The sequence below is a fragment of the Abrus precatorius genome, unplaced genomic scaffold (genome assembly GCF_003935025.1).
Source record: "Abrus precatorius isolate BTA unplaced genomic scaffold, Abrus_2018 Scaffold2, whole genome shotgun sequence".
NCBI lineage: Eukaryota > Viridiplantae > Streptophyta > Magnoliopsida > Fabales > Fabaceae > Abrus > Abrus precatorius.
In genome coordinates this window covers 36936110-36949015 of record NW_020874362.1, presented here as the reverse complement: position 1 = coordinate 36949015, position 12906 = coordinate 36936110, and the positions used below count along the sequence as shown (strand labels likewise).

Below are 12906 nucleotides of genomic sequence, written 5' to 3'. Positions count from 1 at the left end.
CCTCGGGTAGCATTATGTAGGTGTAGCGACCAATCTCAAAAGTGCTTGAGGTGATACAGCATATTGCAGGATGCTGCTATTCAGAATTTTTAATTTTCATAAATAGATAAAATACATATTATATAAATCTAAATGCTAAAAAATACACGCGTAAAAACACTTAACATCCATTCTATATTTCATAATTAACAATAAAAGGTCATATTTTATGCAAAATGTACCAAGTAAATATAAATAAAAGTCGAGAAACAAACAAAATTCAAAGGCATATTTATATTACAAATTTCAAATACAAGACATCTTAAACATTCAATAAAAAGTGAGGGTGAGTGTTGCAGAGTGAAAAGAACAGAGGAGGTTGATGGTTCAAAGCTCAAAAGGGAGGTGAGAGTTCAGAGTAGAGAAAAGAATGAAAGGCAAGCTCAAGATGTGTGGGTGTTAGTGGAACAACGTAGGCCCGCATGATAGATAAAAGCATGGGAAACTATATTCAATTAAGGATTTTTTTTAAATTCTAAAAAAGGGGACTGAATCTTAACTTTGCCCCTAGAAAACCCCCAAAACGATACTATTTTGAGGACAAAAATAGGTTTTCAAAAAAGCCTCACTCTAGTGCCTCTATGATCACTATTTTGGTTGCAACTGTAGCCGCGGTTCAAAACTTTGTTGCTACCCATGGCCACTCCGCACTGCCACACCCATGGCCGTGTTATTGATAACTATGCCTAGAAAAATACCTCTCGAGACTGATTAATTCAGCTTGCAAACAAGCTAGGAGAACATGCTCACTTCGCGAGTCATATTCATCAGCCAAAAGTTATTCAAATTTCTGAAAAATACCCAACCGTCATTGAAACAGTAGGGTCCCAAAATTTGTATAGAAGGAAGATAATTTTTCATATATCAAATTGCTGCTATATACATTTAGATTTAGAATGTAAATACAGTGGGAATGGAAACCTCAAGGCCCTGAGCACCCACTCATCATCATCCTCTCTCATCTGCACTCAAGGGTAAAACATATTCCGAGGAAATTCCAATAAGCTGACCAAACTCCAGCAGAATAGGAAGATATATTTGCAAAGGTTAATGCATGACTATATGGGACTCGCTCTTGATGTCTGCAAAAACAACAGAGCTTATGTCACTAAAAGTTCTTTTTGTGAGTGTTCAACAGAGTAAAAAACGAGATAAAAACAATGAAAAAAAATAAAAGAAATTCACAGAAAAGAGATAAATACTTGAATTAACTCAATGGGAGCTAGCTCGCAGAGAAAACTAACTCACAGAAAATGAATCAAGTTTGCTGGTTAACTAAACAAGGTTATTGTGCTATGACAATCGTCTTAAACAACATGATTTAGAATCAAAAAGTGTTGTCTGCCAATCTTGAGCAATCCATATAAAAAAATTGTACAGATGGAGGATAAGAAAAGGAAAGAGTTCAGAATTGCAAATTATTAAATTAATAACTTAAAAGGCTTCAACATATATGTGTAGACTGTCGTCAGATCAAGAGTTGATTACTGCATAGTTAATTAAACCAAAGGGAGAGATGCGTGACATAGGGACCTGATTCTGCATGCTTGTTGCTGTAGTCCAGCGCTGAGGCTGATGAATTGCAATTGAACTATCGGCAACAAACGCTAATGTACTTGATTCTTCTTGTATGCCAGTAGCTTCTGCAGGTGGTAGTTCTCTCATTACCCACAGTACCACTGCTGAAGGAATTGATGAACCTAGAAGAAATGTCATATTCAGATTTAAAGGAGATGAAACCACTTCCGAAAGCAAGTAACAATTGTATGCTATGTTAAGGTTGAATGAAGAACATAAACCAAGTATAGATAGCAGGCCCTATAAAATTATTTCAAATACTGTTATCACTTGCAAAAGGGAATGAAATGAATAAACGATTCCAGTAACTGAAATATGATAATTGCTAACAATATTAACAGTACATACCCACAAAATAATACAAAATGAATAAAAGAGCGGTGTAAACATCATTAAGATGCCACTGATGCCAGCGATACAGCATCTGCAATAATAGAATAATAACGAAACATGAATGTGAGGAAACTTCAAAAGTTTTGAACTTTTTATCAAGTAAAAAGGACATAGTTCTTGCACTCAGTTAACTCATACATACAGGAATATCGGTTAAAAGTTCTACACAGGAACTTGATGTGAAGCATAGTACGGAGACAATAGTTAAACCTGCAACCTGAGTAAACCAAATACTTCAACAATTTATTTAAATTTAATGCACACACAAGCATAATAGCACAATCCTTTATCTTTCTGTCTATAGATATGTATATTTTTAAAACTAAAATAAGCATCTAAATTATGCATCAGATGAAAAGGTGGATCAAGTGCTGGCAGTCATGGGTGGCACCCAATAGCTGGCAGACCATCATGCCCCTGAAACTAAAAAAAGTTCAATCACAAAGGCTATATGTTGTCAAATATTACACTGGAAACGGAAATGCAGTACCTTCCACATTTCAGATGAAGGTTTCTCAGCTCTCACTTTGCTCATTTTCAAGCATAATAGGATTCCTGTTTAAAATATACTACAAATATTATAATCAAAAACTTAGTTAACAAAAGTGTACATATATCACAACTCACTAGCCATCAACTGATAGATTCAAACACGTATATAGTAAGAGAAAGAAGACTAGTTAGGAAATAAAAGTAAATAACCAATTCTGTTAATAGTGGACAGCTGGCTCTTTTAACAATATAAATAAGAGCACAAAGATAGTTAGGAGTTTTGAGTTTTTTGCAGTTGGCATAGAATAGACTGGTATGGAGAGTGCGGTCTCTCGAATTACCTCAGGTTATTGGAATCTTGTAACAATTCTTCCTATTCCTAATCTGTACCACATTGGTGTAGCATTGGGAATTAGGTTCAGCAATAAAGAAAAATTCTTTCATGTTCAGTTTAACATTTGGTTCTATCATCAACACTTCAACCCAAAATAAAAAAGAAAGACTTACACCTTTTTAAATTATAAATCCATCCAAAGCTTGTCACAGTATGATTTTTTTTATTTGCACATGGAGATTTCCACTTCATGATAGTAATATAGATTGAGAAAGAAAGGAAAAATTGGGATCAAAGCATTCAAGAAATCCTATCCCTTTGTAGTGAGTAATCAATAATGCTTAAAAGCATTTTTTCAACCCTCCAACTAATGTCCCTTTTCTTATATTAGCATCAGCTATATACTGAATTGATATCAAATAGTTGCTTTGGAAGCCAAGAGATGCAGACAATTCATTTATTGAAGCAGGGTGGAATTTCTCACAGCAAGATGCTTTTGTAAATTAGCTGTTAGAAGAAGAATTTGGCCACTTTATTATAATTTTTGAAGGAAAGTGTCTGAGGCTATATTGGAGTAGGGTTATTTGCAGGAGCAATCCAATGAAGGATGCTTTGAAATCATGCAAATGATAAGTATTACTAAATATAGGAACAGGGATTGTACAGGAGAGCTATGCAAGTATGCATATACCTATAATTGCCTTTTTCCGTGATTTCTAGATACAACAAGCAAATTAGGGTACCTCGTAGATAAGTACAAGTTCTATTCGAATGTTTCAGTAAAACTTTCCTAAATTTGGAACTTTAACATTTAGGTAGATTCCTTTTTTTTTATTCTAAGAAGGTAGGGGAGTTGGAAGGCACAAAAGGCATGATACATAACCTCTATGGTTTATATAAACACTAGTAAATTAAAATGAAATTATGAGAAAGTTGATATGCATGGACAAAAAATAGGATCCTAGAGCAACTAGCTTATTGAAGTACGTATACCATATGAAACAGGAGGAAGAAGGGGTGCAGGTGGTGGTCTTTGATTGAATGTACACAAGAGAGTAGGACATATGTATGTCTGCTAAATTTATGCTCTGTATCAGTTATAATTGACAGGACATGTCTGTTTGCTAGGCTGGTTTGGGAATTGGGATCGGGAAAGACAAGATAGTTATGTACATGTTATGACTTTAATTTCAATTAACATTCCACAGAAACACAGTATATAATAGCTTGTCTATATTTGTTTTAGCAAATAATAACAAGGAATAATAATCAAATTCTAAATTCAGTTAAGACTTGCACTTAGCAGTGTCACACCAAGAATAGATGGCAAGAAGCACAAGCATTATGAGGATCTAAAAATTAATTTGATTTGACAATAAATGTTATAGAGTACTAACGCAATATACATTACCATAAAGGCAAGCATTTTGACTATATATTTTTATCATAACTTGTTGTCTATATTTGTTTTTGTAAATAACAAGGAATAATAATCAAATTGTAAATTAAGAGTTTAGAATTGCATAGTGCGGTGCCATGCAACGAGTAGAAGGCAAGAAGCACAGGCATTATGAGGGTCTAAAAATTAATTTGATTTGACAATAAACACACCTTCCAGATAACCTGCTGAATACATACATACATATGTTACCAGGTTCAATCATTGCTTAATGTTATGCATTTGCATAAACAGACAAACAAAGCTGTACATCCACCCAAGCAAAAGAAATTAAATAAATACAAATCTACTGAAACATAGAATGGAAAATAGAATAGCAGTTGCTCACCATAGCAAGCTAATGCTCCTCCCAACAAAAGCATTCCAATGGCAGAAAGATCTAAATATACCTGCATGATATTTTTGGTTATCATGAAAAGATTTTTGAAAGATAAAGGAACATGCATGATTCATGGACAATCACCTTCATATTTAAAATAAACAGATTCTCTTCTCAAGTCATAGCTAAGGCAGCTCAACTTATGGGTATACTGTAGGCTAATTTCACTGATGATACCATTAAGTAAGCACCAGTGCTTGGCCAATATTAGTATTTGCTCCAACTATTACTTTATATAAACCATCATCCAAATATTTTAAACACATCTAAAATTTCATCTTCATCCAAGCAAAATATGCCAATGGTCTTTGCACTCTTTTCTTAAAAGAAAATTAGAATAACCTCCAAGATTTCTATCTAAAGCTGCTATATTTTTGCAAGAAACAAGGGTTGGGGCACACAACCATTTTACAAGGGGCAAGGGCTTCTCTTATAGGTATGCTGTGACAATGGGTAGCTTTGCTTCAATGGGTATCACTCTATTGTTTGTTTTCTAATTTCCTTTTTAAAGAGGATTTATTATCCTCCTAATATTTTGTAATCATTTGCTATTTGTCAAAAAGAATTTCTCCTTTTGTAGAAAAACATTTACAGAGATTTAACCCAATTAAATCAATTGAAGAGTTTAGCTTTGGTTGGGGCTTGATCCCTCTCTTTTATCAAGGAAAAAGACATGGAATTAGTGGCATACTAGTGACACTGATAAAGATAAAAGGTCAATCTCAACTACTATGCCACTAAGAGAGTCAGAGTGGCACATGGTATCATAGATTCTAAATAATAACAACAACCAAAGCCTTCTCCTATTAAGGTGGGATTGGCTACATGGATCCAATGATAGCATTGTATTCTGTCATGAACTAAATCCTCAGCAAGTCCATCTAGATCTAAGTCATTTTTAATGGATAGATTATAAACCAAAGCTAAAATTACTGCACTCATACCCGAGCAGCCACTTCAGAATCAATGGGATTCTTTCCTAGCCCAATCCAGATTATTATAGCAAATGCCGTCATCATGATGAAAACTAGTGATGTAACCTGAAAAATCGTACGAGTCATTATATATGAAGGAAATACTTGGTAAAGTAAATTATTAGATGACTGTCAAAATAAAGGGGGGAAACTGACACCACAGAAGTCAAAACTACATGAGAAGAAACATTTATTATTTCTCATACCAAAAACACAATCTTTTGCCGATTTCCAACACGAGACAACCGAACAGGAAAGCACTTTCTATGGCTATCTATGCTTGCTAAATTTGATTCATTTGAAGTCTTTTCGAGGAAAGGTTCCTCAGAAAAGCTTCCTTCATAGTCATCATCATCATCTGGCTGATGGCAAAGGTCAACCCTGCAAAAGGAAACCCACGTGCAATGTAGAAAGCCATTCACATTTAGCAATACAATAGTCTGAAATTATGTAATATAGATATAACATTTGGGAAGTTACTTCCTCAATTCTCATTCAATTTTCATGTCAATGTTAGCAGATTACGTGTATGGTTACATGATTAAATATTTATGCAAGAGTGGGGATAAGTGGGCGCCAAGCCGCCAGTAGACATACAACCCATCTGCCCTCCCCACATCTCTTTGATTTTCACACTTTTTAACTTCTGTGCAAAATTTTTTTCATGTACTCTCCTAAAATATTTAACGCATTGCCATAACACAAATTAGTTCTTATCTACCAATCCTTTTTGTTAGAAAAGAATGAATTGCCGTCAAGATCACACTCAATTATAATAAAGCTTTTGTATCAATGTCACTGTTAGTCATTCTGTGGTTGTGATTTATTCTGTAGCCAAAGATTATTATCCTAACAAGACCATGCAAATTGAAAAGGAAATAATAAAAAATTGAAAATTTTAGCATTAATGTTTTTATTTTTCAACATCAATTCAATATAAGTTATGATACAAGGTTGCACAATATTTATTTGGTGGAGTCTAACATAAAATTTATACTTTTGACTGTATACAGTATATAAATCATCTGATTAAGTTTAATCATGCTTATGTAGGGGTAACCTGACTCAAGAGTCCAGTTCAACCACATGATATAAATAGTTAAAATTATAGAAATGGCTTGATACACACAATTCCTGCAACAAATAACAATACTCAAAATATAATGTTTGACTCTTAGGCAACTCACAGAAATAGTTAAAATGCCAAAACAACAGAACAATGTTTGACTTCTAGGCAACTCACAGAAATAACTGACAGTCTATAACACCTAAGAGGCTATGTTGCTTACAGAAATATGCACATCTTTTTAAGAAAGGCATGCTTGTTTGTGGAGATATAGTAATAACAACGTAGCCTGAATTGTAAATTTTTGCAATCTTGCTGCCATAAATTAAACAATGATTCACCACTACAGTTGAAGAAGATGGCGAGAGAAATAAAAGTTATAAGCAGACAAAAAAGGAAAGAGATAGCAACAGAGACTCAAGCAGGGGAGACAATTGGATTTGGACCCAATGGGTTATGGGTATCTATTAAATTTACCCATAATGTGTAGATTGTAGAGCTTTTACCTATCAAATGGATTTGGGTCATGGTAGACTTGCAAAAAATTGTGGACATGAGTGTGTGCAGGTCTGGGTACTTACCCAGAATACTTGATGCCTACAAAATATGTTGCTAAGTTTTATACCTAGGATTTGAAAGATCATTTGATATTTTTTTGAAATGTTACATGTTGTACTTATAATAAATGTTCTATTTTTTTTTTATTATTATTTTTTTTTTTTGTATATGTGTGTGTGAAACAACATTCTTATTCATTAGTTCACCAAATCAATAAAGGGGGAGCATATTCCAGTAATGGGTCTGGGTATACAGGTGCTCAATTGTATGCCTATGGGCATTAAAATTAATGCTTACAGAAGTATCAAATTTTTTTCCCTAAATGCATGTATCACCATATATACTCTAGTAGTCTAAACCCTATCCACTGCCATCTGTACTTAAGAGGGCATGTAAGTACTTGCTGTAAGTAAATCTTTCTGGCAAATATATATTGCTAGCGTGCATAGTATATTTAAATATCTTAACAACAACCAAGATTACATACCAGAAGGATAAAAGAAGAAGAAATGCTGCAAAAAGAAGTACTTTGGGGAAAGCTGCAAAAAAATTTTCAACAGTTCAAACGTTTTATTAAAGGATAACAATTTACCGAAGGTGTCTAGTCAGAAAATGGGGGAGGCATACCCATAAATACAAAACCACAAGAGTGTGACCAACAGGTCCATCCCTTGCATGCAGCAACAAGTGTCAATACCAAATAAATGAAGTAACCTGAAATTTTAAATTCAGTAATTAGATGAAATAAAGAGAAAAGTGGGGAGGGGGTATGAATTATTGACAGCTAACAATTCATTGATCAAAGCATGTATTTTGTGATAAGTGGTAAAATTAGAACATTTCACATATTGGACAACAATAGTATCAAGAAGTTATGGAAAGAATATCTTTTCTGCATAGAAGAATTGCTATGTGTGAAACCTAGGTAGTTTTATATTATGTCCATCACCCAAGCCCTATTCCTATGGCAATGCTAACTCAGACGATTAAGATGGGCAGGCAGGCCACCCATGATATCAGCTTTTGAACATTAGAAGGCCAAAAGAATGTCAGACATGAGCAACTAACTTACCTTGATATGGTCTACAATAAAATTGGTGCACCATTTTTGTTTCCCAATCAAATTTGTCATTGCCTAACCAAAGATATCTAAATATATTTTCCAATAACATGCAAGGTTCCCAATTCAGCTCTGCCTCACATTGTGCAACAGAAAAACTTAGCATGATTTCCACAATGAGTTTTTAGCCCATAAGTTGAGTTGGAGAAATATTTATCCCACCTTATTAAATGATGTAACTTCAATTTATTTTTACACTAAATATCATCAACGTGAAGAGAGAATTTGGGGAGGGGGGGGGGGTTTGACGATATTGTCTTAAAGTTGTAACATGCTAATTTTCAAGTCGAAACAAGCTAAAGAATGCCAACCTAGGCCCAAGTAATGTTAAGTTTGTCAAGGGTCTGGCAGGATTCATCCCCATCTTCAGCACCCATACTTATGAAGAATTGAAAAGAGAATGTACAGGAGGCCTTGGTAAGCATATTCAACTTCCCAGTATATATTGCACTGCTAATAGCTTGACATTTCAGAACAGGAAAGTGTCCTATGGACATAGATACACTTCTAAAGGTGTAAAGGAAAATAAAAGTCATGATGAATTACAAATCCAAAAGGAAATACAGTGGACAATGTCAGGTAAGAGTAACACTAAAAACAGAACCATTTCAGACAAATTACAAATCCAAAACAAATGCAATAGAATAAACTTAAGAAAGAAGGAAAAAAAGCAAGATAAATAGGAAATGCAGGTCAAAGTGCCAAAGTATAAAGCATAGCCAATAGCGGCACTATTGCAGCAGAGCGGCTCCCTGCCGCTATTCCAAGTGCATAGCATCATGGTTCAGTGTAGCGGTTGGAGCGACGTGAATTGCGGTTGTTGCGACTGCTATTTGATGCACAACAAAAATGTCAAATTTACCCTTATTTTCTTAACATTAGAAGGCTTTAAGAGGGATGATTTTGAGATTTTGCTCCCCTTTTACATTGGCAATTTTTGCATGTCATTGTACCATTCAAACTTAGTACTCTTGAACACTAAGTGCTCCCATTCACCATCTCTCAAGTTCCGATCATCTTCTTCATCTCCAGCAAGATGTACTCATTTATAATGTGACCCATTTGTGTTAAGGACTACTTTTCAACCAAAATCTGACTTTGTTCACTATATCCAGCTAAGTTATAGTCATCTTCTTCATTTCTAGCAAGACTCATTCATTTTCTAATGAGACCAACTGCACTGGGGGCTTTATTCGATGAGACCAATCTGGTTTGTTCTATTTTTCTTCTTTGTTTTAGTCTGACTTTTGAGAACCCTCCCAAACGATTGAAATCTTAGCATATATATGTGTAGCAAAATCTATATTTGATATTTTAAATTTTCATAATAGCAGTCATCCTGCTATCCACTATTTCGCTATAACATTTTTGGAGTCAGTTGCTTTGCACCGTTATTTGGGATTGACTACGATGATATAAAACTACCCTAAAATAAAACAAACTTGAAAATCAGTGGTACTAGACACGAATGTGAAGATAATTAAAAAGTTATAATCTCTCTGATGAAATGCTGTAGTTGTGGACCAAATCTATCTAAACCCAATCATTTATCAATTATAACAAGTAATGATAAAATATCAGAATGTGCTCATACATAATAGCAAACTACGAAATGCTAAAATCATAAGGTAACCACTAAAAAGTGAGGAAATGATGAAAGATAACACATAACAATAGACTTGAACATCAAAAGTAAAATACAACTAACCGAAATTAGAAGAGCCAATCAATACATGAAACACCTGCAATGCATCATATTTACATCTCATCAGAAGCTGGTGTGTATATAAACAGATGCAAGTATAATAGCAAGTAAAAAGCCTAGAGCACTGAGTGGCATGAATACTAAACACCCATAAAAATTTATATATAAATAAAAATTCAAAGATAGAAGTAGCATTTTCCTAAGCATAATGTTATACAAATGCCTAATTGTGTTTTGATATCCCTCTCCATGTGTTTCCTTTCTGAGAATAAAGGACAGCACTAACATTAACTATTTCATACGCAGACATTACATTGTGACGAGAATATATTGCATACATTCACCACTTAATATTCTCACACACGCACATATACACATACACCAGTAAAATTTAGAAGGGACAAAAGGCAAAAGGAGAAAAAACAGGGTGGTTGAACTCTGAATTAAGGGCAGCACATATTCTCATCTATAAATTACTAAAAGACAATTAATTTAAGCAGTACCAAAAGCTTATTTTTCTGGCCTTCAGTCTCCACTATAACCACACTGGATCTTGATTCATATCCTAATGTTCTAATGAATGTTGCATTGGAAACCCTCTCAAATCTTGATAATTAGTATAGTAGCGACATAGTTCCAACAGCACTGCCATACTCAACGAGACTACAGTACCAACCAGTAAGTGGTGACCATTCACTTGTTACAATTACAACATAAACAGGTTCATCCATTCAGAAAAAGTCCAATCACAGTAGCAATCTCAGACAAGTAGCAGGTAAAAATGCACTTACTTTTTGCCGACTCCAACCACGCTGCAAATTCCTCATGTGAATCCTTAGCAACTGCAGCACCAAAATAAAAAACTGAAACTAAGTAAAGGCAAAGAACTTCGGTACTTCACACCTTAGCACAAAGGAGCTTACTCTCCAAAATCAATGTTATGGAAAATTATCCCTGACTCTTAAAACCGAACAATAATGAAGTAAAACCACAAAAGTCAACATCAGGAGTAACTAAAATTAAGTCAATTAACAATACAAGAATCAATCACACTCCGAACGATAATTCCTCCACACTAAGCACGGGTTTACCGAGATAGTCAATTGAATATTAGAAACAACAATTTAAACAAAAGGCCCTTAAAAAACACAACACAACGTTGACAATAGAGAAGAAACGGTAAAAAGAATTGAAAATGCACGTTTATTTACTCTCCCAAATCCAACGCATTCTAGAGGAAAAACCTAATTGCAAACCACGACACGAAAAGAGAAATTGAAATGCGAGAGGCAATGCGAGAAGGAACCTGAAAGGAGGCAAGGAAAGCGAGAAGAGCGTGAAGAAGAGCGAGAGCGAGAATTACAGCGAGAAGGAGACGCGAAAAACAGAGAGCGTCTCCGAATGGCGACATGGCGTGGATGGTGTGTTGTTGTTGCACTCTCATCCAGATCTACGCATACATACGCATATGCATGTATCTCTCTATCTATGTATTGTGTGACAGATTCACAGCAACAACAACAACAACATCAACAACGTGACACAGCTTGGTTTTGCTTTGGCTTAATTAGAGGAGGGACATCGATGGAAAATCCAAAAATAAGGTGAATCTGCGATAAGAATTGTGGAGAACAGACGCATTCACTCTCTTCTCTCTTCTGTCACATGAACTAACATTGTCGCTTTTTTAGGTCTTTAAAGTGCCCTTCCCCTTTGACTTCTTGCTTTGACTCTCCTTTCTTAATCTCATTTCCCATTTATTCTCGCTTTTAAATCTTTTTGTTTTTATTATTTAATTGCATCTTTTCTTTGCCTAATCTATACAAACTATTATCTATAATTTACAGATAAAAGTTACTGTTAAGTAAATTTATTAAATTCAAATATTTGATGGATATACACTTGTCCTAAATGAATGTGTTATATAACATATATAATTTTCTAAATTTTATAAATAAATATATTTTGAATAATTATAATATTTGAAATTATTAATTTGTTTTAAACGCTTATAATATTCAAGCTACAAATCAAATAATCTATTCGTAAACAATGATTTTTTTGGTGATATATAACTTTTTCACATATTCAATTTTATTAATTATATACCCTATTAATTAATTTTGACCAGTTAAATAATAATTATACCCACTTCTTATTTATTTTATTCACTCGTGTCCCTAAAATATTTTTTTCTATAATAATAATAATAATAATAATGATTTTCTTAAATTTTAATTCTCTAAATTTCAATCATCAAACAAATGGACCATTGTTTGTTGACTATATTTAATTTCATCAATCAAGTAAGAGAAAGAAGAAAAAAATGCTACCAATGACATCAATGATAATTAAAAAGCAGTTATAATAATTGACAAAAATAATTATAGCCAACATAATAAAATTAAAAAAAATAATTAAGAGAATCAAAATATTAGTTTTGCCAAAATTATAGAATGATAATAATATAATTAAAGAATGTGTATTATTAACTAGTGTGAAGATACATTAAAGGTTCACAGAGAATGTTCATTAATAATATTTGTTTAACTAAAATTTTATCCTTTTGATTGTTGTGAATGGTATATCTACAATTCATGTCAACTTTTGATACCAATAAAGTTGTTTATCAATGCAACACATTGTTAGTGCAAACTTGAAAGGTTCATATTATAGTTTTAGATAAGAATTATACCAATAGATGCGAATTATGAGTCTTTTAAGATGCACATCGTAAGTATTTTTGCATCAAGTTGAATAATTATTTTAAACTTAATCTGACTAAATTAAAAACTACAATAAAGTGTAG

The 12906-nt window shown here is 33.6% G+C and overlaps 1 protein-coding gene across 1 annotated transcript; it reads right to left on the bottom strand.

Annotated features, from left to right (window-relative positions):
- Positions 1-211: 211 nt before the first annotated feature.
- Positions 212-11791, bottom strand: LOC113857914 (tobamovirus multiplication protein 1-like). Its single transcript, XM_027490202.1, has 13 exons — positions 11404-11791; positions 10889-10939; positions 10101-10134; positions 7900-7986; positions 7760-7811; positions 5855-6029; positions 5619-5714; positions 4624-4684; positions 2501-2565; positions 2153-2227; positions 1966-2041; positions 1573-1739; positions 212-1121 (listed from the first exon to the last, which is right to left on the bottom strand). The coding sequence occupies exons 1-13, from the start codon at positions 11539-11541 to the stop codon at positions 1098-1100; spliced, it is 1101 nt and encodes a 366-aa protein (XP_027346003.1). The 5' UTR covers positions 11542-11791; the 3' UTR covers positions 212-1097.
- Positions 11792-12906: the final 1115 nt, after the last annotated feature.